General features: G+C 40.5%; 2 protein-coding genes across 11 annotated transcripts; one reads left to right on the top strand and one right to left on the bottom strand.

Annotated features, from left to right (window-relative positions):
* Positions 1-70: 70 nt before the first annotated feature.
* Positions 71-11212, bottom strand: sfi1 (SFI1 centrin binding protein). 7 transcript variants are annotated; one of them, XM_044172551.1, is made up of 31 exons: positions 11195-11212; positions 9046-9117; positions 8778-8888; positions 8604-8698; positions 8376-8493; positions 8191-8293; positions 7909-8065; positions 7594-7755; positions 7389-7462; positions 7211-7303; positions 7024-7121; positions 6776-6842; positions 6418-6548; positions 6235-6316; positions 5982-6160; positions 5811-5886; positions 5270-5365; positions 5100-5176; positions 4820-4922; positions 4629-4725; positions 3959-4119; positions 3791-3865; positions 3233-3307; positions 2952-3128; positions 2659-2876; positions 2505-2576; positions 2098-2332; positions 1921-1999; positions 1690-1807; positions 1493-1592; positions 71-985 (listed from the first exon to the last, which is right to left on the bottom strand). In XM_044172551.1, coding segments are annotated over exons 1-31 (3429 nt in total). In that variant the 5' UTR covers positions 11197-11212; the 3' UTR covers positions 71-859. The 7 variants fall into 7 exon arrangements, with proteins under 7 accessions (XP_044028486.1, XP_044028465.1, XP_044028448.1 ...); XM_044172530.1 differs by lacking the exon at positions 11195-11212 and adding an exon at positions 9199-9766 and having other exon boundaries at positions 2659-2864; XM_044172513.1 differs by lacking the exon at positions 11195-11212 and adding an exon at positions 9199-9765.
* eif4enif1 (eukaryotic translation initiation factor 4E nuclear import factor 1) lies at positions 10120-23351 on the top strand. Of its 4 annotated transcripts, XM_044172571.1 has the most exons (20): positions 10121-10369; positions 10418-10485; positions 11225-11369; positions 11457-11530; positions 12468-12595; positions 12998-13272; positions 13727-13925; positions 14115-14278; positions 15039-15198; positions 15677-15853; positions 17358-17629; positions 18281-18355; positions 19031-19217; positions 19457-19545; positions 19984-20117; positions 20508-20589; positions 20677-20797; positions 20895-21209; positions 21729-21899; positions 22339-23351. In XM_044172571.1, exons 3-20 carry the CDS (start codon positions 11274-11276, stop codon positions 22524-22526), a joined length of 2907 nt encoding a protein of 968 aa, XP_044028506.1. In that variant the 5' UTR covers positions 10121-10369; positions 10418-10485; positions 11225-11273; the 3' UTR covers positions 22527-23351. The 4 variants fall into 4 exon arrangements, with proteins under 4 accessions (XP_044028515.1, XP_044028506.1, XP_044028531.1 ...); XM_044172580.1 differs by having other exon boundaries at positions 10120-10485; positions 14118-14278; XM_044172596.1 differs by having other exon boundaries at positions 10121-10485; positions 14118-14278; positions 15060-15198.
* Positions 23352-23374: the final 23 nt, after the last annotated feature.

Raw genomic sequence — 23374 nt, 5'->3', positions numbered from 1 at the left:
TTCATTAAATAAGAAAATCGAAAGGCAACTTATCATTTTGATAAACTGTGAAATGATTTTACAACATTTATAATGTTTAAATCAGTTTTAATAATGTCAACAAAAAGCTCCAAAAAGAGAGCAACAATCTTGCCATAACAACCAAAAGCAAACATGTAAAACGAATAAAAAGACTTAGAACATTCAACAGTACAATTGATTGAATATGAACATAAAATAACTTAACAATTTAAGTAAATAAACTAGTTCAGTAACATATCTTACCCCTGATGCAGCAGACAAAGATGAAAAAGAGTAAAATGGCATAAAGTCCTCGCATTCTGCCCTGTTGTAGATCAAATCTGTCTGTAGTCTGCAGAGCACAACAGACAGCTGGCCTTTCTATTTCCTTTCCCCGATACTCCTGCATAGATTTTCCAAAGCATAAGAGGCTCTGGTACTAACGGATAAATAGAAACACATTGCACAAAGGCAGGTCCTCTGAAAATAGCAAAGTTACTTTTTTTCACACATATGGAAAATATTCAGCACCATCTGTCACAAGGACGACCCCTAGCCAAAGTTTTCGCAGATTTTAAGTGTAGATGTAGCAGTGAAAGCTGCTGTAAGGAACTTGACTTTAATGTTTTTGGATATGCTCAGTCAAATTACATGATATTCAACAAGAACACATATTAACATATCCTTTTATTCCCTCACAAGCCGAGTGCAGTAGAGGTATAAATGTTCAATCTAAAAAAAAAGCAAGCTTATAGCAAAAGATGTATCAGCTGGTGAACAGTTTTCTTTTTCAATTCTTGTGTCAACAGTCCGAACAATCAGCAGGTGTAATCGGGTGTGACGACTTAACTATTTCCTGTCATGTTGTAAACACAGCGTGATCTGCGAGGACAGTCTGTAAATGCTGGATCCTCTCTGCATGCAGCAGCATCGCTGGTTTCCGTTTTGCCAGTTCAGTGGACAGTCTGTCGATGCGCTCCTCCAACTGTCAACATCAAAACACATTTGTATTTTTCTCACTTGTTATTTTTATTTGTTACAGTTAGTCGTAGTCATAAGTGGTTATACACTTTGAATAAAGGTGTGATAAGTCATGCTTAAATAACCTTGACTGGTGAGGCCATTAACTAATAAAACTTTCAGATGAAGTATTGATGGTTTAGATAAAAACTCTTTTTAAAAATTTTTATATTTAACAAAATTAAGACTCAAGACTCAAACACTTGATTAATGTTCTCTTAAGTTCAATGCTGACTGTGTTGCATTTCAAAACATCAACAATGAAGTTTGGAGATTTGGGATGCAACAACTAAGTCAGGACTGTATCTTTCAGAAATGAATGATACAGTTTCATCTCTAAAGTGTAAACTACAAATTTAAGTACCATGCAAGTGCTGACAATTCTGCCCTTGTGCGGTTGCTGTTTTCACCGTTTCTAAGTGTTGTTTCGTGTTTAACATAAAACAATGACAAAAGTATCTTATCTCCTTACCTCCTTCAACTCTTGACAAACAGCATTTTTTTCCATTTGTTCATCCTTTCCGCTGGTCTGCAGCCAACTTTGTAATACCTCTTTCAGTTTTTGCCATGCCCTGAGTGGACACATGCAAATTAAACATTAATTACTATGTAGACAATGTGATCAACAACGCTAGAAGAATGGAACAACTGTTCTCACAGATTTCTTACCGGAGCTGCTTCCTGTCCTCTTGGTATGTCTTCATGTCCAGCTGGATGCTGAGCAGCTTTCTGGTCAGATTTGAAGTTGGATCCATCGCTGCATCTTCTACAGTTACTCCACTTGATGCTTGAAGCACAACAAAAAGTTTGTTTAGACCATGGCATTCGCAATGTTCTGCATAATCCAAGCTAGAAAATCATGTTACTTCATACTGGGGAAGAAAGGTGCAGGTATCATACCTGGAGAAGCTGGTGAGTGTTGTTTAAAGGAAGGAACAAGTGGAGCATCTCCAGAACCTGAGCTGCTGGTCTTCCCCAACTTGGAAGAAAGAAACAGATGATACATCTGAGTCAAGTTATTTAATTTAGCACTGAATGCATACTGATATTTGTCTAAGTCAAAGAAGTGATTATTACTGAATCTTCAGGCTTGGTGGTCATGAAAGCAGAGGGGGGTAAAAGAACGTCTTGGTTTTCCTGAGGAGAGTCCATAGTGGACATGTGAGGGTCAGAGGGTGACACATTAGGTATGATGATGCTCTGGTGTGTGGAGGTAACAGGGACTTTAGCAGGGTGGCGGCAGGACAACACTGTAGGACGGCCTTCCTGTGAAAGACAACTGGTGCTGGTGACGGCAGACTGCTTTGGGGTGCTAGAAAACAAGAGAAAAAGCTTTTGTCAGTGGCCTTCTGCTGAGTGAGTATTATTAAGTGAATATTTTTAACCCAATGTTTCTATCTGAGCTGATTTCTGATTTGAAATAGGTGGGTGGTATTTAAAGGAAATGTAATGTATGTCGATTATGTCCACAAAAACGGTGTTACTTTATTTTCAGTGGAGACTCTAACAGTTCCTCGCAGCGACGTGGCTGACGTCGAGAGGTGCGGCTGAGCAGTCTGCAAAAAACATGAAGAACTCTGTAAGACTTAGTCCATGTGTTGAACGCAGATTCACAGCCTGTCAGGGGCTCAGACTCACAGCTCGCTAAGCACTCCATCCTCAGCTTCCTGCTCCACTGAGTCAGACGGAGAAACACTCTTCAATCCAGGTGTAGTCAAACAGAAGGTCACACTCTTTTTCAGCGGTTGCCTTTTGACCTCTTGCTCTCTTTGGGGTTTACACAGCACCCGCTGCTTCCACCGCATAGCACAACGCTTAACCACCCTCTGGAGATGTCGCGACCTCTGCAGGACAGACTTGATGAAATGATACTCAAATTTAATGTCTGAAATTACACTAAATGTACTTAACACACACACACAGATACCCACCTGCTCTTGGCTGTGTTGCGTTAGGCTCGTTGTGAGATCATTCATGTGAGCAGCGTATGTGAGGATGCATGTCACGCCCTCCCTCAGCAGCTGGTCTCTGTAGACCTGTGCAGCTCTGGCCGCCTGCTCGTGTTTCCTGCGCTGCTCCGTGACCCACAGCCTCCATCCGTACAACACCTGCAGCGGGTTCACAAAACAACGTCACGACGGGTTAAACCGCCAATCCTACAATTCAGCGCCCAGTTTTGCAACGAGAGAAGAAATGTGCGGGCAGATGTTACCTTGGCCTGAAGAGTGAGGGACCAGTGCCAGAGCGCTCGCTCTGTCTGCTTAGCTTCTCTCTGTCTGTACTGCAGCTGTTAGCAGGAAGGAAACCAAAATCACGGCCAGTTTATCTGCACTAAACCACACCACATATATCGGTCTGTCTGACTTGATATCTACTCATACAGATGTCCCAAAATATCAAATAAAACAAGGCCAATTCCCTCCATTTCCTTCTCTTTCTCTGGCTGAAATTATCTATTTTATATTTCCATAAAGTTGGGGGACATGTGAGAGACAATTTTTAAAAAGAATAGTCAAAATCAATGCATCAGAGGCCGAGATATAATGACTTTTAGTCTCTAGTACGAGTCAAGGTAAAAAAGCGCTGGATACCACAATTTCAATAATGCATCAGTTCTTTTTTCAAACTTTACAAAGACAACAGAGGACATTATGCAACTGTTTTTACTGGCTGAGAAGTGCGCCTCATGACAAGTAAAGTGATCTTTATGTGTAAAATCAGCAGCGTTTAAGAGGCTAAAGTGTTTGTGTGAAAAAGAATATCAACAAACCTTCATTTTCCACTGTTCAAAGTATGTCTGGTACATCTTTAATCTCAGCAAAAAGAGTCCCTGTCGTTTCATAACCTATGAAATAATCACATTTTTAAAAATTGATGTTACAGCATGAAGTCAACAGTGTGGCTTTATATAACAGTTAATGGATAATGAAGTTAAAACCTTATTTTTCTGATACTGGTAGTGATGTTTATTCCATGCTTTCAGTGCTTTAGAAAGGATGTTGGACTCATGGCGCTGTCTGGCTTTTTCCATGCATATCCTCTCTCTCCAAGCCTCCCTGGTTTGCTTCCTCCATTGTCTGAAAGATCGCAGCAGCCGCACTAAACATAGAAAACAATTTGGGTACACTTAATAGTAGAATTCTGACAACATTAACTTAATAGTTGTCAAAACTGTGGTGGAATACTATGAAAACAGTAATACAACAGACAAAAGTAAATTTGTGTGGGACACAAGATTGTAGAAAGGCTAAAAGGAAGGATATGTATTTTTGAAAAGAAAATCAAGGTTTCTTGTAATGAATGTTTTAAAAACTTCAAGTTTCAAACTTAATTTGTAATAAACTGTGGGGAAAAAATGGGTCTGTATCATTTTGGTTTCCTTGTGTGAGGGCCTCTCTTCATTACAGCCTGTGTTGTACTGTGTATCATCTTTGAAAGTTGGCCAGTCAGCAGTAAGAGTAACAGCACGTTACACAAACACTTCCTAACTATCAAGCTGTAGGTATAAGAAATGTACAACACTTAGTACATCTGTTGACAGAAAATAAATACTGAAATGGACTTGAAACTTTGCTACATGTGGTCACTGTAAGGAGTTCTGTTGTTACCTTGGCTTATGGACCTCTGAGCCCTGCTGACTGCTTCCCCCTGCTGGTGGCGCTTTGACACTGCACATGTTGTTGATTCTCTCCAAGCAAGAAACACCTTGACAGATTTACAAGAAAGCAATGAGCAAAGGCTCCACAAAGGGATAACTATGATATGTTTTGCATATGAGGGCACCAGACTGCTTTATAACCTTAAGCTGAAGGAAATGCTGAAAGTGGCTCTGTGCTCGTCGCTCCACGAGCCTGACCTCTGTCAGCAGCACTGCGTTCTCCCTCCAAACAGAGAGAACCTTCCTGAAGAGAGATATTATTGAGACTGAGGAGATAAAGCTGACATGAATCATTCAGATGGAGACAATGGGAAACAGATCAGATCAATGACAGTGTTTTACTGATCATTTACAGAAAATACACCAGTGGTTTCTAATTAAAGAAATTCAAACTCAAGACTTCAGTATTTGTGTTCAATACCTGAGAAAGTTCTGTTTTTGTTGTCTGTAAAGTTCCTCTGCATGACCACAGATCTGAGACATCTGTAAGTGGTGTTTCTGTGAACACAGCAGGTCACAGTATATCAGCTTTAACATTGTCTTTATTACTACAACCTTAAAAAATCATGTGATTACAAAATGCTGATGTACCTTCCAGGCCACAAATGTGTGTTTGACAAGTTTAACTTCATGGTAACGCTGCATCTGCTTCAGTCTGCTTTTCTTCACTCGCTGGCTCTGAACAAACTGACCAAACACACAAGAGACACTTAACAAACACACACACACACACACACACACACACACACACGAAAGAAGCAGATGTGCATCTGATTTGTGTTTTTATCTGTACCACTGCTTCCTTGATTTTCTTAGAAATATGAATATAAGAATTGGATTATAACACACGGGAACTGTATTATGATCCAATGATTGCTTTTAAATGAGACACATACGTAGGTCTTGTAATACTGAACAAATGAAGAAGAGGAGAACAGTGTTTCTGGGATACATACAGCAGGTTACATGCAGACACTCAGTGCTCGGATCTCACTGAGACACTATACAGGCTACCAGGGATGCTTAGCAGAACAGCTCAGCGGAAGACACAAGTTTCCAGACAGAAACAGGGCAGTCTGTCTTTTTGTTTTGTTTTGTTTTTAAAACCTTGATCCAAATACTATAGAGTCACCTTTTTCCATTTTTCCACAGCCCATCTCATGCAGCGCAGGTCACCCTGATGACAAGCCTGTTGCTCTCGATTTCTCCTGACATGCAAACAAATGTGTTCAAAAATATGCGTTTAGTAGCAGCAAGTTCACCACTCTACTCAAACACTTCAGCATCACTCAGTTTGCTTCACCTGTCTCGTATCTCAGTGCTGTTGTCCCTCCACTGTGTCATCGTCTTGTGGATCAATCTGCGTAGGTACAGACGGTCTGAAGCCTCCTGTTTCTCCTCCTCATTGATTTGCTGCTCTGTCCGCTGCCTCCAGTGACCCCAGGCTCTCTGCAAGTGGCAGCGCTCCTCGTGTAGAATTGCCTGATAATGAGTTATCTGTCAGTATCTCATACAGAGCCGTGCTCTTTATCAACAATATGCAGTAGCTAACATACCATCCGCTCAGAAAGCATCTGCTCCTTGTGCTTCTCCGATCGTGCCCACCAGGTGTAAAACACCCAAGAGTGCTGACGTTGCCTGATAACAGTGATAAAAAAAATCATATAGAGACACAAGAACGGTCAATGGTACAAATCGGGTGTGTGTGTGTGTGTGTGTGTGTGTGTGTGTTAACTCACTGATTGTAGACTTTTGCCTTGTGGCTCCTCTGTTTACGGAGTCTTCTCTGCAGAGTAAACTCAACCCATGAGTTGAAACACCAAGGCAACATGTGTTCAGCAAACCAAATGTCTGCACGATGCTCCAATTCCTGCAGGAAAAGATTATGTTTTTGAGTTTGCAGCTAAACTATATGTAGGAATGAGGCTCACACAGATATCGCTCATATTTTCACCTACTGTTTGGCTACATTTTGAAGGAATTTATATACTGTCATATTATGCTGGAAATGCATAAAGACTATATTTAGAATATCTACTGAAATGTGTCCTTATCTCTGCTCTGTAAGTATTGCTCATGTATTAGCTCTAAAAATACCTGCATGTGCCTTTGTTCAGCAAGTTTCTCTCTCCAGTGGTGGAAACAGCTGCTCAACAGGGATGTGCTGTAAAGACAAAAACAATTTAAGTCAAATTTTAATCCAAATAATGCAAACAGGAACAATTTTATATGGAATACGCAACATGTTTGTAGCTTGGATGCTACAACATACAACAATTCACATATTATTCACTCTAGGGCAAACACAGCTACTGGTAGCGACTGGGAAATATAAATAAAACCACCTGTGTTTAGTCAGTGCCATTTCTGTTAGGGGTTGAAAACTCTTGTCTTCAGCCTCCTCCAGACAGTCCTGCCACAGCTTCCAATACTTATTTGTCATCTATGAAAAACATTTAGAAGCTTTAAGAACATTACTTAAAAGTATGTAATTGACACTGTAGTATTAGAATGATAGAGTGCATCAATTACAGTTTGATGATGATGTTGGACAGCCATGTTGTTGTTCAGTCGGTGTGTTTTGTTCCAGATGACGTTAAGACAAAGTCCCTGTGATCCAGCACGCTGCAACAAGAACACACAGTGTTCAATACATTAAATGATCGCACTCTATACTTACATGCAGTTGCTTTGTTTTTTTGGATCTTACCAGTAGATGATGATGATAATGTTGAGTTGCAATCCTGTTTTTTTGAGCCTCTTCTCTGCACAACATCACATCTACTGTCAAGCTCAGGAAACAAACACCTGTACTGTTAATTCCAAGCCCTTACTATCTCTCAGTGGACTGCTTATGGTTCTGTAGTAGGTATGAAAATGGAAGGTATGTTTGTTTTATGTTTGGGTTAGGATACAAGCTCTCCAGCGCTCCAGTGCTCTGCGTTGGGTGCTCTGTACAGCCAAATGCCCCGCAGCTTGCAAACGGTCCTCCTCGCTCCGTTTGCAATGCAACGCGCTGCTCCATTTACTCCAACACATTATCACCAGGCGGAGATGGCAGGCACGCTGAGCCACAGCTGAAAACAAATAAAAACAGGAAAGCAATTGTAAGAGAAAATTGCATAATCAAGTTTAAAACTGTGAACAAGCAGTTGATATATATAAGATGTATAGCATGAATGAGCTTGTGGTTTATATTAAATGAAGAAATACAGGTAATTTATAATGACCTTGTGACTTTTTCTTGGTTTGGAGACAAAACACATATGTTTTCCAACAATGTAATGTTTTTCTTTTCAGTCTGAGGATGAAGTGAAGTACAGCTTTGGATTCTTTCTCTTTCTGGCAACAAGCAGTTGTGTGCATTTCTTTCCACTGAAGCCAAGTCTTGGACAAAAAAAAAAAAAGACGTTCACATGTCACCACACAAAATACAAAGGAAGGAGATCAGTATTCATCACACACACTGTTGACAATATATGATTTATGGGTGTGTTAGGTCATGTCTTTACCCTGCTCTGCAAAGTTAGCGCCCTCTGTTTCAGAGCTTGGTCCTCTAAAGTGTAAAAGTCTTGTTGCTGCTGCAGCCTAGTCTGCCACAAGCTCCATGCTGAACTGCACAGGTGAAAAAACACAACAGTGTTAAAACCAATAATCCACAAAGCATAGGTCTGATTTGTAAATACAGTGATCTTACTGCAGAGTTGCAAGTCTGTTCTGCTCAAGGGCAGATTCAAGCATTCTGCTCTTCATTCGCCTCATCTCTGTGAAAACCTCCCATCTGTCCCAAACCAGACGCATCCGTTGCCTGTCAGCTAGTTAAGGAAACAAAGTGATTAGTGACAAAACAGCTGCTTGTGATATCTAACAAAACATAAGACTTCAAGGTTAAGATATACTCTCATTCTATGTGCCAAACTCATACCAAATGATTGAGCATTTTGGACTTTGCTCTTCTTTTGCATCTGCAATGACGTAAAAGTTCGCCAGCTATGGAATGCCAAATTATACAGATAATACCTGAAACACAAAATACATCATTAGCAGACGCAACCACTGTCTGTGACCAGCTGACTGAGGAGCAAGACTGTATCTGTACCTGTAGTGACACTCTGCCCGCATTGTAAGACCCCACTCCCTCCTGGACATCCACCACTCGTCTCTCCATCCTTCAAAGGCTCGTCTCAAGACCACGCTGTTATAGTGGGACCTGCAGCATGCAATATTCACTTGACTTAGAGAACTCAGCTCAGGGAGGACATTTGAAAGTGACAAACAGACTGTGATCCTAGCTGTAAAGATACAATGATTTATACATTTCTTATTTCAACAACACCAGTTTACAAAATGAGTGTAACATGTTGTACTTGGCTTTATGGGGGAGAATTCGGCCAAAGGTATTCTGCATCCATATCTTCAGGAACTTCCTTGCCAAGTGCCTGCAGTGGTTGAAAAAAAAGACAAAGTTTTACATGATAAAAGTAGCAAGCTGAAATACAGTAAATTAAGTGTCTCAGCACCTTATTCTCAGCTCCTTGAGTCTTCCACCTTTGTTCCAGCTGTATCCAACTCTGTAAGGAACCTTTCTGGTGTGAACTTTGCGGACTTGTTTTGTTTCACCACCAGAACTGACACTGCTTAGTCGGGGTCTTACTGGATCTGGTTTTCTGGCGTTACTTTGCATTATATTAAATCAGGCCACTAGTGTACAGAACTATAGAACAACAGCATCCCATTTGAAATAAAAGCAACAAAGACCAATAATTTACCATAGTTTTATGCCATTAGCACCCTTCATCAATGTGAAGAAAGTGTTTGGGTAACTAAGTGCCGCGCGTTAGTTTTTCCTTGTCACGTGAACGCTGCTGTGACATTGGGGTTTGTTCCAGACTCAGTTGTCAATGGCAACACGCAGCGCCGATGCTCTGCGTAGTACTGCACTAAGTTCAGTTTGTGGATGTTGAATGTGTCTCTCTGGCGTTTTCACACAGTTTAATAATATTTCCAGGCTGGAACTGAGGCAATGGTTATATGACATTATCCTCTATAAAAGAGTTTAAATTGTGACATATGTTTTCTCGCTGCGCCGTGCAGAGTACTAAAAGTCAGGAACGTACCCAGGGTCCTTTCAGTGTAACGGCTACTCACAATGTTATCCCTGGACAGCCCGTGAGGGCGGTATCTCACACTGACACAAAGAAGAGCCGGGAGACGGCTACGTAAGAGTAACAAATCGGGCAAACCCCAAGACAAAGAATAGCTGTCCTAAATAATGCCTCTTTAATGTTCTAAGTTTAGTGTAAGTCATACCCCTACAAAGCAAGTTAGATTTTTGCCACTATTTATATAGTTCAATATTATAGTTATATATTATGGTTTATATATTAAATGAAACACAGCCGACACACAGCAAATTAAAAAAAAATCTACAAAGGCGCGATGGGCACAATGTAATCTTTCCTAGGACCTTTTTAAAGCGGTGACCAGAGGAAAATTGCTGCTACGACTTAGAAAACAGAGAAAGAGCAGACAGTTATTTCAGATTACACAGTCTCCGTGTGAATTTATTTGTTATTTGGACCTGTGTTATTGTGTTTAGTTACCCCAGTTCAGTGTGAGTTTGCTGAAGTCACTGCAACTCAACCGGCTTAAGGTTTGGTAGTCGCTGGGTGGGCATTATCCCCATTCCCCAGCTAACGCTAGTTAGCTAGCTAGCTAAAGGTGCTAGGTTTGCTAGCTAGCTAACTAACGTGAACTACCGCTGCTTGGCCGTCAGCAACCAGTATTCCACGCAGCATTCAAACTGAGTAAGTTGGCCGTTTGTGTTTTTCTAAATGTACTAGCTAGCCAGTTGTTTGTACACATTTTATACCACGAATGAGGTTTAGAGTTAACTGTGTGTGGGACGCTAGCTTAGCTAACCCTACACCAATGTCTGGGCTAATTGTTAGCGTGTATTTTCCTGAAACTCAGTAAAGAGATGGTTCATTAGCAATAGACTGGTTAAGTCATGTAAACGTTCTGTACTAGCTGGAGATTTCTCTCAAAACAGCTTCGTTCACAGTCCAGAAGCTACAAGCAATTTGTCAATTAACGCTAACGTTAGGTAAGTTATTGTAATTGACGTTTCTCGTCTCATGTCAGCGGTCTGTGGCTGTTGTCAATTAACTTGCTAATTAGCTAGCAGCGTTTGTTAAAACTGTCCCCGTATAAGTTAGCTTGACGTTAGGTGAAGTTTGTTAATTTTATAATAATTTTAGGTTGTGCTGTTTGTTCATGTGGGAGGCCAGGTCACTTTTCTTCTCCATGAAAACAAGTTTAAAATGTCGTCATTTTTTCGCAGGCTCTACACTGCACTAGAATAACGATGTGTTGCGTCAACTTTCAAAAAAGTGTTTTCGTTGATTAACATCAATGACCAATTGATCAACATCATTTGAAGCAGTCCGTTAACATTTAAGGCTATATTGTCCAGACAGATCAAAATTAAGTCAATGCAACAGCTAACTTACTTACATGCTTGATTAACTTAAACGTTTCCAACAGGAACAGAGTCATTGTTGGGCTGGAAGCTGTTCTGCATCTGAAATCAGTCATGGAGAACGATGCTTGTGTAGAGCAGAAGAATGGCGATGCTGCTTTGGACCAAGTTAAACAGCCAGCAGCCACAGCTCCTTACAGATACTCCAAGGTGATGAGAAATACCAACAATATGATCATTTAGAGGCCATACAGAGTTATTCTTAACAGAAATTAACCATTATCAATTATGATACAGGAGGAGCTTATGGAAATAAAAGAACTGCCTATCTCCAATGAAAGGCCAGAGTGTCTATCTGAGAAATATGACAGGTAAGAATTTAATATTTCCTCGGATGTAAAAATCCACACTATACATAATCCATATGTGTCACAGATCAATGTATTTTTTTTAATTAAATATTTTTACAAGTGTAAATTCTAGAGGCAGTATTAGCTATAGCCACATGAGCAGTGGCTATCCAGTCGTGCAAAAAGTATTCACTTTCAAGGGGATTTTTCTACAAAACGGTTTTATTTCGTTCACATCACTAACTCAAGAAAGCAATTGCTTAAGAAGCCATCTTTGACATGCTTCTACTGCCTCATATATTCTGTATGGGTTGCATTCAGATGTGAATGAAGGACAGCAGATTTTCAGGATGATGGATCAAATATGTTTGTTTCGACCTTCTTTAACAACCATCTAAGACAAGCTGTTGGAAATGGCAAGCAAACTTACGTGGGAGTCTGATAAAATTTTTTTTGGTCTCTCTCCTAACACCTAATCCATCAGCATTCTTTTGTGTGTGCTACTTAAATGATTGTCAATCCTGCAGAGTCCTGCTGTTTTTAATGATCTATTTAATCAGGGAGTGATGTTTAGACATGACTGATGAATACAATGAAAAGTACCTGGTATGATAGAAGATACCATTACTAGTTTTGGCTCACAGGATAAAGGCTGAAATCCATGGTTGTAGTTGGGTTTTAAAAAATGTTGGCCATGCTGACTCTAACTAGTTGTTAGTTTGTACTATAACTTGTCTTTCTAATGCTCAGAAACATAAAAAAACACAACATTGTTGTTGTGATTAGCCTTGAATGTTTTTTTTTTTTATGTACAATGTGAACATCTTTTACCAAGTTAAGATTTTTGTTTTTGGAATAATTTTAGTCACTTATTTGTTATTTTAGTCTCTGAACTAGTTGAGTGTCTTTTTTTTATTTATTTTTTTTAATTGTGGGATCAAATGGTGTTTTGATACAGTGATGGTGTCTGGGACCCTGAGAAGTGGCATGCCTCATTGTATCCCACTTCAGAGCGTAGCTCTCCGGTGGAGGGTTTTAAGAAGGACTATATGGATGATAGAGTTCCTTTGAAACGAAGAATCCCAGGTAAATGACCCAAAGCCAGAAATCTTAAGATTCAGATTTAAACCAAAACACAGGTCAAAAAGTGATATTATTGTCTGTAGGAGGATGTTGTGTCAGAGGAGATCTAGATAACATTTATATTCTTTCATGACTTGCCAGTAGAAGAGGTTTCTGTTAATGTAATGCTTACAACCCCTGAATATTAAGCAGTTCCGGAATATGCATAAACAAATCTTCGAACTGCATAGTATTGTCTTGAGGGAAAAGATAAAATAAATGAAGCAGAAATGAAATGATTTCTTGAGAAAATTGAAAGATCTTTTCTAGGCTTACACTGGCTTGTTAGTTTGGTAATAATGTGAATTGGGAATTGTCTATGTACTTTTTTAAAAACACAAAGCCTGTTTGCTGCATTGTATTTAGATCCTCGTGAGCGGTTAAAGGAGGATGATCTGGATGTCATACTGAGCCCGCAGCGACGCAGCTTCGGTGGTGGATGTCAAGGCAACGCTGCACTTGCACCCCACGTCCGTCGCCCAGTCAGCCCCCTGGAAAATAAGGAGAATGAGAGTCTCCGTCTAGGAGGAGCACGCAGAATTGGCAGTGGCCGTATAATTGCTGCCCGAGCCTTTGAGAGAGAAGCCCGTGTGGAGAAAGAGAGGGAACGTGAGAGAGACTTGAAGGATAAAAGATTCAGGGTTGGTGTTCATTGCTTTCAGTCCATCCATAATGTATTCCCCTAGTGGTCAGATGACGAGGCATTCAGTGCATTGAGGTTGGCATGTCTTTGCAATGCTAAACAAGTAGGATTGCCAAGAAAGCGTCCTGCAAAGTCACAGGCACCATATGCCTTGCAGTTTCTCACAAAACTGCCTGTGGAGATACGTTTTGTTATAGGATAAAACGAGCTGAAAGGTGAAATGTGCTGGTGAAATAAAAGCCTTAAACTTTAAAAGTTTGTCACGAGAATTGGGTTTGGCGCACTAATTTAGTGTTTCTTACATTATAAAAAGTCAAACATTTACTTCCTTAGTCATCGGTGCGGTTTCTCCATACAAAGTGTTTATTTCAAGAATTGTCCCATTCATTTAATCAAATTTTTAGCAGCATGTTAAGTACAGTGATTTTATGTTTTGTTGTCATCATTTGCAGAGAGATTTTGGTGACAAACGTGTGTTTAGTGAAAGGAGAAGGAATGACTCTTATGCAGAGGAGGAGCCAGAGTGGTTCTCCGGGGGTCCCACCAGCCAATCTGAGACAATTGAGCTCATTGGATTTGACGACAAAATCCTGGAAGATGATAAGCGCAGGTCCAAACGGTCAAGGAAAAGGGCAGAGTCTCTAAAAGAAGGCATGTCAAATCCTTGTTTTTCAGAACTACAGTACCATAATGCAGTTGACCCTTTTTTTAATTAAAAAAAACCCCAAAACAATTCAATATCTTTTTAATCAGTTACTTACCTGCATGGTATTATTTGGATAACTAGCTTGGTGTGGCTACTATCACACTGGGGATACTTAAGATTGTGATTATGTGCAGCAGTGGAATGTAATGGTGGACAGGCCGAAGAGCGAGCTGTGGGGTTGCAGTCTACTGCTGATCAGGAGGTTCCCCACCCTGATGTTTTACCTGAGCAGACAACTGGAGACTTTGACTTCAATGAGTTCTTCAATCTGGAGAAGACCATGCCAGGACTGGCCTCTGTAAGTACTGGGCTGCACTGTGTGGTTTTGTTGGTGTGGTTTTTTTAAAGTGTGAACATCACAGATGGGGTTGCATTTATAACTCCTTTTTTATGTAGTATTCAAATCAGTATAAGCTTAACAGCAGAGGTTTTCAAGTTTTTGTCCTTCCCCCTCAAACCAGACTTGAAAGTCATTTTTTTATTTTTTTCCCCCACATGTATTATCATGAAGAACATTTTAGAGGCTACGTTGACGTAGCGGCACAGTTTTGACCAGACAAAATATCATCTGCTCGTGTTTTCTAAAAAAATAAACAAGCCTTTTTGAAGCGAAGCATTAAGTTTGCAGATACTTTGTCAGCACAAGATTACCTCTGCTGCACTAGCTTGATTTCACTGAATTTGCTTTGTGGTGGTGGGTATTGTCACTGAATGGTGCACTGTCTAAATATCTTTGTCGGTGGGCTAATGCATGGGGTTACCAAGGTTAAAAAGGTATCAATAATCCAAATTTATGCCCATCATTATAGCTATATTACACCTGCAACTAATTGGAGAACTAAGTGGTCCAGTCTGCAAATTACATAAGTTGTGTACTCACTGGTTTATGGCATTAAATCAACACAAGGCCAAACAGCAGTGCATTCATTGACACTGCCCTCATTCTTCTAGCACATTTTGTGCTAAATCGATGGAAAACTCATTAAACGTAAGTGCCACGTTTTTGTCCTTGTACCCTTCTGTCTGCCGATTTTTGTGTTTCCCACTTTGTCTCACAGGCGCCTGCTTCTGTCTTGCAGATGATAGAGGATGTTTTGGGGGAGGGCCCTGTATCGGCTAGCCGCTTCAGTCAGTGGTTCTCCAGTAACATGAGCCCTTCAGGCAGCCGGTCCAGCAGTCTGAGGTCCACTCCCCATGAGGAGCTGGAAAAACTTGCAGGTAAATTATTTGATTTCTCCAAAGGAGCTTCTTGTAGCTATGTAGCTTAAAACCAGGCATAGCACTCTTTGGTCAAGCTGTGTTTTGGCATGTTAGTCTGAAAACCTCAAGATCAGAGGCCTGTTCTTTTAATAGTGGATTTAAAGAAGTATCAGGATAACTTCAATGATCAAGATTTCAGGAGGTCTTTGGGTTTTAAAGTTATCCAGAAATTCATTTTTTGCTTGTTGAAAGTACATTCAGGGCAAAAACAACTTTTATGCATTAAAAACCTTTTGAAAGAAGCCAACCTTGACTGTACCCTGGTCTGGGGATGTGGCATTCAAATCTTTAAACTTTGTCAACACAAAACCGCTTCTTTACTATATCACTCTCCAATGCTAGCTAGCCCATTACATTCTTGGTTTGTTATGTTCATGCCCCCAAAAAACAATTTCTGTGATGTCCAAAATCTTTGACTGTTTTGCTCCTCCTGAAGGGCTTGAGCCACGCTGCACATCCCCTAGCCACAGCCCTGCCCCATACTTCACACCTATTCAATCATCAGAGTGCAGGGAGAAGGTGGACATCCTGGAGCTGCTGCACAAGGCCAAAATAGACCTGAAGCCTCTTCTTTCCACCCTGTCGGTCAACAAGGCTCGGCTACGGGAAAGCAGTGAGTTATTTTACTGGAAATGTACTGTGCACCAACTTTATGTATGGTCAGGCAATATGGAAATTTGAGTATGATATATTACATTTTCCATTGCAATAATAGCAATACATATTGTGATTATAGTGCAGATTAATTGAGATACTTTATCACATTAATGCAAAACTCTTGCCATACACCTGTCCTGCTTACTGAATTGCAACATTGCCTACAATTGGCAGCGCCAACCCTAAGTCTGCCCCCCCTCCCCAAATAACTACCCCCCTTTTTTTCTTTTTTAAGGAAATTTTTTTGTGCCACTGTCACAAAGTGCTTGCTCATAGTGGGACTTGTTGGGTCTTAATAATATTTACAAAGAGTATGGTCTAGACCTGCTCTATAGAACAGGTGCAATGAGATAACTTCTCTTATGAATTGGCGCTATATAGATTGAAATGCCAGCTGTATTAATGTGTAGAAATGGTGTAGCAAAACCTGTGACAATTTTTTTTTTTTTGTCTCACAGCCTGTGTTGTCATATTGCCCAACCTTCGTTCCATAGTAACAAACATTGTAATTATAAACAGAAAAGAATATCCACCTTTTGAACTACTCAAGACATTAACATTTCAGGATAAGAGCTTTAATATAGCTTTGAAGACTTCGTTTGACAGTTTTGTTACTGTTTACAATGCTGTGTCCAACATCAGCTGCCAGGTTACCAATACGCTCTGAAGAGAACTGATTTTCTGTCAACTTTAAAATCTCTTACTACTGCTTTTATAACTTTAATGATGCTGCTTACGTCTGATTTGTTTAACCCCATATGAGCCCGATCACTGCCTTAGATCCTCTGGTACAGCCACGATCAGATGAACATTAGTACTGCATTTAAAAAAAAACAAAAAAAAAACATGCTCATATTTGGTTTTACTAACTGAATCCTTTTGTCAGGGTGCAGACACAGAAGGCTCCAGCAAAAAAAAAAATAAAACATTGCTGGGTCATCTGGCCAAAACGTAGAGCCTGGCTCAGCTTTTGCCACAATGCTATGCAATTTCATCTGGCCACATCCTGCATTGGCCAATCAAATGCGTGCAAGCGCACATTTTTGGTAACTTATTTTGTTACGTGAACGCTGTATCTCTATTTGCTCTGTAGAGCTATTACTGGGACAATCGTTTCATCTTTTACCTCAATCAGAGTTGGATATCTGAGGAATAGATCCATGCGTTTAATGGCTTGTGAAACTGGACTTTCTGATTTGCATTTCATAGTCTCAGCTGTACCTGTAGTAACAAGCCGTAAACCACCGCAGCTCCTTGAGTATCTGAACACCCGATGAGGGTGACGAGGTCTTTGTTGTTGAGTCGTCTGAGCTTAGATTTCCTGCCTGAGGGTCTCAAGTATGCAGCGTCATATGGCGTTCTCCTAATTGTTTTTAATTAGCATTTCATTTAACTTTTTTTTTTTTTTTTTTTTTTTAAACAGTGCTGCATGATGTTTAATTAAATCTACCTGTTTCCAGCAAACTGTGGAGCGGTGCTCTCGCTGGAGGAAGTGGAGGGAGAGATGAAGGGGATGAAACTGGGCTCAGAACCACAGGTGCGAAAGGTGCCGCCTCCACAGAAAGGAAATGGCACGCCCTTCATGGCTGAACATTTAGAGGAGGCTTTAACCGGTGGGTCTAGCGCCCGTCCACACTCACGTGACTCAGACATGTCAGCCTTTAATAAACTGGTCAGCAGCATGAAGGCAAGTGGAACTCTGCCAACTCTCCCCAAAAACAACACAAACAATGTAAGTATTTTTATATATTATTTATTTATTGACCCTGGCTTACACTGGATAAGTAAAAACACTATGTTGCAATGGAACGGGTAACTGCTCATACACGTGTCCCTGTGTGATGCTGCATGCAAGCTTTTTAAACGTAGCCTAGATTACATACTTTATCTTTTATAAAAGGACTAGAAAGTGATGGGCATAAATTTGTTAACTGTTTGGAGGTTGTTTCTTGAATGTCTGTCATGTATGAAAGCTTAAAGTGTCTTTTTTTTTTTTTTTTTTTTTTAAATGCAAGTCAGTTTCTGAATTGGTGATCTGGTTTATTTTTGTACTGAGAAATTAACAATATTAAGGCATTACATTATCCAAAGGCATACCTGACTTGCATGAGGGACACTTTGATTGCGACTCATGTACAAATCCATCTCAGTGGGGTTGCAGTTTGAGGTTTCACCAAATTCTATATTTGATACATGTCCAAATTTTATATCTGGTGATCACTGATACTTGAAGGCCAGTTCGTATGCCATTTTCTGTTTTGGCGCACTTCAAAAATGCCTACCACACACTCTAAATTACTCACTGGGATGGGTTTTTACCAGGAAATAGTTGTTTTTGGTTGCATTGCATCTGCTGCAAATTCTTTGTCCCTGTACAATGCAGCAACCTTCAGACCAAGCTGTGGTGACGGTGTCTGAAGCTCCGGTGCCTCCTCAGCAGCAGAAAAACATATTTCAGGTGTGTCTATCCTCTCTGGCTAATGCTGACAAATGTTTAGTATAGCCTAGATGTCTTCACGAGTCCACTTGGTTACTATTAACAGAATCAGGGCCCGTGCAAATTATATTCAGTCTGAGTAGGGCCCTCTGGTTTGTGATCAGGTGGTGCATCATAATTTTCGTGGGACAAATGTTTTATTATTATTTTGCTGCAGCAGATGGAGGGTGTAAACTGAAGTGCAGGGGGAAAACGACATGTTTTGTTGCTCTTTTTCAACTGCAGCTGCTCATTAATTTGTGGAACAATCATTCTGGGGCCAGTGTTGGTGTTGTCTTTCTGTTTGAGTCATTTCGAGGGCGAGTGCATTTTGAATTGGGTCCTCAGGTCTCTTTCCAATTTCCAACCTGTTCTGATTGTCTTCTGGTCCCTTTCAGATCAGGTCTTAAAACATAACAATGGTTAAGGAGTGTTTTTGTCTCAGCATGGTGGCAACACTGCCAGATAACAGTTGGAAAAAAAACGTTGCTAGTTCCCAAGTTGGCAAATTGCTCCGGTGTACTTAATTGGGGGTGGGGGGGACTCATCCCACATTTTAATGAACAATGATTTTGCACTTAAATCTAACTGCCAGACCAATAACTTCAAAGTGAATTGGGACTTAAATATATGTGTGTATGTTTGTTTGTATTGTAGGAACTCTTGGGAGGTCCTGCTTGTAGTGGTTCCCCTACACTACTTAGCAATCTGTTGGGCAGCTCTGAGGGCCCAACCACCTCTGCCCCTCTTCATGGCCTACTACACAAGGGCCCATCACCCCCTCTCTTTCCACAGAGGGCACCCTCACCTGACTACTTCAACAGTCGTTTGCAACCTTCAGCAGGTAAGTTCATTGCAAAAGTGACAAGTGGCAGCCTTGTAAAACGCTTGTAAACCATATCTTGGAATTGGAAAGAATGCATATTGTATGCATTGATTTCATCATTAGGCTTTTAGCCTCAACATCTGACATGTTTAGTTTGAATTGTTTTATTTTTATTTGTTGTTTTTGGTTTGAGCAGATGGTGTTGGTCAGATAAGCTGGGTCATGTAATAGTTTTTTCCTCCCTCTCCTACCTGAAGGTTTTCCTGTTGGTCCTCAGCCCATGCTGCCAGAACAGTTTGCTGATGTACACAGGTCTATCAGCCCTGGATCTGCTGCACAGCAACAGGTAACAAATGTTTAGACATGTTGAACTTGGATTAATTGCTTTATTGTTGGATTACTGAAAATATATTTTAACACATAATAATAAATCTTTATTTTGTTCCTGTTTTGGGTGTAATCGGCAGTAAAAATGACACAAATGACTTGGATGTGAATAGATAACTACATTTCATATGTAAATTCACATTTAGAACATGAAATATGTATCACTTGATCTAAAAAGTAGATGTTTTAATGCATATAACAATTCTCACCTTGCCTACCTAGTATATCAGTTTTCAGTGGAAGAGAAGTCCCATTGACAGCCCAAATACCAAGCTGCCTTACAACAGTTTTTTATTTTTATTTTTTAAACTATACAGTATATATATTTAAGGAAACTAACTCAATTTTTAGACATCAATTGGGGATTGCTTGAGTTGTGTGTATTTTGTTTGTCCAGATGAGGGCGCTCTCTATGCCAGTGAATCAGGCGGACCTGGAAGCTTTGGCATTCCAACAGGACCTTGCTCTACATGCCCACCACTCATTCCAGTCCGGCTACAAGCCACCACAGGACAAATCTTTTCGAAATAGGTTCGTTTTTAAAACTTATTTAAATACGGCACAGTATATATTCATGGTGAAATGATGACTGTTGAATTGAATGTGATTAATACCTCCTTAGCAAATCAGTGATCTTCATATGCTATGAAGAACACATTTGTATTGGGCTACTTGCCTGTTAATTTTAGCAACTGGAATAATAAAAAATGCAGCTTAGTGTGCTACACATTGCAGCAGTGCTGCTTTAAACTGTTTTTCTCTGACCTTTTTACTAATAAGAATCTTTCGACAATCATGGAAAATATTTTGCTGCATATTGGCATACATGAGTGTACTGAATATATGCACCAAAACCCGATAACAAGATGGATTTGTTAGCATTTGCTAGCTACGAATGGCTGATGTGCTTGTGATCTGCAGACTGCAGCGTGTAAATCGCTCCCCTGGTCCAGGCCCTCAGCCTGCTGGAAGAAACTCTCCAGCCAATGCTGTCACCAGCATGGTGAGCTTAAACTTAATCCTGCTAGCTGTCATTGTTTTTGAGTTGTCCTGTAAAGTTATGTTACTGATGTTTTTTTACTTAATACAGTTGTCCCCGTCATTTACGCCCACATCTGTTATCCGCAAAATGTACGCGACAAAAGAGAAAAGCAGAGATGAACCATCGAGTCGTTCTGAGACCAAGGAGGCAGCAGCGAATACTCAAGATGGTACATTAATTTACCCACAACTTCTTGATTTTGAACTTTAATTTAAGTGAGAAAACACTAACACTGTAACATTGGGATTTGGGTTATGTGTTTACAGACAACAGCTCCACAAATCTATACCTGGAGATGATGGATGGGAATGCAGCCCAGTCTGGGGGAGTAAAGGCCGGCTCGCAGACCATGCCAAGCAAGGACCAGGAGCGTCTCAGGCCTGGCTCTGCTGGACACCATACGCCCACCATGGTACCACCAGGACCCTCCTCATCTTTCCCTCGTCCCATCTATCCGGTACCGCTGCTATCCCATGTACCTATGGTGCGGCCCCCTCCCCAGCTCCACCCTAATATGGTTCAACGCATGCTTGCACAGGGTATCCAGCCCCAGCAACTTGGACCTGCTCTTTTGCAAGCAGGTTAGTAGCTTTTTTTTTTTTTTTCCCCTTTCTCTCTATGTTCTCATCTTTAAAGTGTTTTTTTTTAATTAAAAAGGTCCAGTGTGTAACATTTAGGAGATATTGGCATAAATTATATTCCATTTCTAAGTATGTTTTCATTAGTGTATAATAACCTGAAAATGTTGTTTTCAATAGAATAAGCCCTTTATCTACAGAGGGAGCGGGTCCCCTTCCACCGAGGTTGCCATGTTGCACCGCCATGTTTCTACAGTAGTCCAGAATGGACAAACCAAACACTGGCTCTAGATAAGGCCTTTTGTATTTTTCGCAAGTTTCATGGCCACCGTAGTTTCTCCTACACGCTTGGGAGGGTGAGGCGATCGGTATTCAAATGGATGCAAACTGCAATTTCACTGCTAGATGCCACTAAATCCTACACACTGGACCTTTTTTTAACTGTAAAGGCTTTTTGTAAAATTGTCCTGATGTTAAACCTGACATTGATGATCTGATGGAAGTCTTTAATTGTACACACAGGTATATTTCCACCACATGTTGACCTTGCACAACTTCAAGGCTTGCCTCCTGCCCTGCTTGGACAACCGCTGTACCCTCTAAGTGCAACAGGGCATCCACTTCTACCTCCCAGAGCCAATACTCAAATGCAGTTAGCAGTAATGCAGCAGCAACTCCAGCAACAGAGACACAGTGAGTAGAAGTAGTGTCGAATATTATGACCCCGTACGGGCGTCTGCTAGTGGCAACATTACTTTCCCTCAAAGGCTTTGGATTATCTAAAAGTTTACAACTTGGGTGGCAAATGAGTCTTTCTTGTCGTAAATGGAACTCCTATATACAGAATCTCTGACATGAAGTGTATTTTGTCATTTTCAGGCTTTGAGTTTGTAAACTGCCTGAAGTGGCTAGAGCCAATAAGAAAAATACTTTACTGTCCTCAAACATATAATGTAAGATGTGATTATAGTTTTATGGTTTTTGTGCCACAGAAGAACCTAAAAGTACAGAATATTAAAGTTTAAATTTATGTAGGATCAATAACAGTAGAAATGGGTAAGAACTTTCCATTTTCAAAAGATGTCTTATTTTCCCAGTGCTTGGATTAAACTGTATTTTTGTCTCCTTGCAGTACATCCAAGCATCCCAGGGCCTCAGTCACAGAGCCATGGCCCTCACCGGACAAATGGCTCCCAGCGACATGGAGGCAGCCCCCCTCTAGGCCTTGCCAAGTGGTTTGGATCAGACGTGCTAGAACAGCCACTGCCCTCCATGCCGGCCAAGGTCATTAGTGTAGATGAATTGGAGTTCCGGCCATAAGAAAATAAACACTTTGCTGGATAGCAAGATTTATTTTCTTTTTTGCCCATCTCCACCACCTCGTTACCATAAAAATGTGAACTTTAATTTGAAAGACAGTGCACAGACCTGGACAGTCTAACCATGCCATGCTTTGTCTTCAACCTTGAAGTCACTGCTTTTGAAGAAGCTTATCAGCAGAAATGGGAAGACGGGTGATGCGAATTGTTTTGCCGGATGAGTGAAAAAATTTGTCTTTTTTTTTATATTATTATTTGTATTAGGCTCTGCGCAGTAAATAATGTATAGGTCCAATTGTACAGACCATGGGAAAGAATCTTATTCTCCCTGTATATAGCTATTTTTTCTTTTTCTTGGTATGGGGGAAGGTGAAACTATCCTGCAGTTCAGCTGAAAACTGCAAGAGACAGTCACCAAGAGCTGGTTGCATTCCTTTCTCTTGTCCAACTTTTATTTCCCCCCTGAAGTTCACTGAGAAAGGGCTAATGCTAGGAGAAATGTTTGCTTGATGAGTAACTTGTGTATACTCTACCCTTCCTTTGTGGCATGGCTAGTGGCCCCTTTCTGTAGATGTGACTAGCTGGAGCATGTCAAAACGACTCCAAGGGATGCAGCAAGTGCTGGTTGTGCCTTTAATTTTTTTTTTTTTTCTTCTCTCCCCCCCTTCCTTTTAAACTATCCTCTCTCATCCAACCTGTCACTAGGGGGGACAGCACTGCTCACATTGTGAATTTTTTTGAGGGTGGTTGGGATTCAGTTTGTTTTTGTGCTATTAAGTTATAAAAAGCACAAATAGAATTAATAAATAAAATCTTCAGTAAAACACTTCGCTTAATGGTTTTTAAATG

This window comes from Siniperca chuatsi, linkage group LG2 (genome assembly GCF_020085105.1).
Source record: "Siniperca chuatsi isolate FFG_IHB_CAS linkage group LG2, ASM2008510v1, whole genome shotgun sequence".
Classification (NCBI taxonomy): Eukaryota; Metazoa; Chordata; class Actinopteri; order Centrarchiformes; family Sinipercidae; genus Siniperca; species Siniperca chuatsi.
The sequence above is the reverse complement of the archived record's forward strand: the minus strand, read 5'-3'. Positions and strand labels throughout refer to the sequence as shown.

Excerpts from the sequence above, each read along its gene's own strand:
- sfi1 (XM_044172513.1), bottom strand. The coding sequence starts at position 9,362 with ATGCAAAGTAACGCCAGAAAACCAGATCCAGTAAGACCCCGACTAAGC. Across the intron at positions 8,699-8,777 it reads CGGGCAGAGTGTCACTACAG|GTATTATCTGTATAATTTGG; the intron begins GTACAGATACAG and ends TTTGTGTTTCAG. Across the intron at positions 5,366-5,810 it reads CTGTGGAAAAATGGAAAAAG|TTTGTTCAGAGCCAGCGAGT; the intron begins GTGACTCTATAG and ends GTGTTTGGTCAG.
- eif4enif1 (XM_044172571.1), top strand. The coding sequence starts at position 11,274 with ATGGAGAACGATGCTTGTGTAGAGCAGAAGAATGGCGATGCTGCTTTG. Across the intron at positions 15,199-15,676 it reads GGAGCTGGAAAAACTTGCAG|GGCTTGAGCCACGCTGCACA; the intron begins GTAAATTATTTG and ends CTCCTCCTGAAG. Across the intron at positions 21,210-21,728 it reads ACCTGCTCTTTTGCAAGCAG|GTATATTTCCACCACATGTT; the intron begins GTTAGTAGCTTT and ends TTGTACACACAG.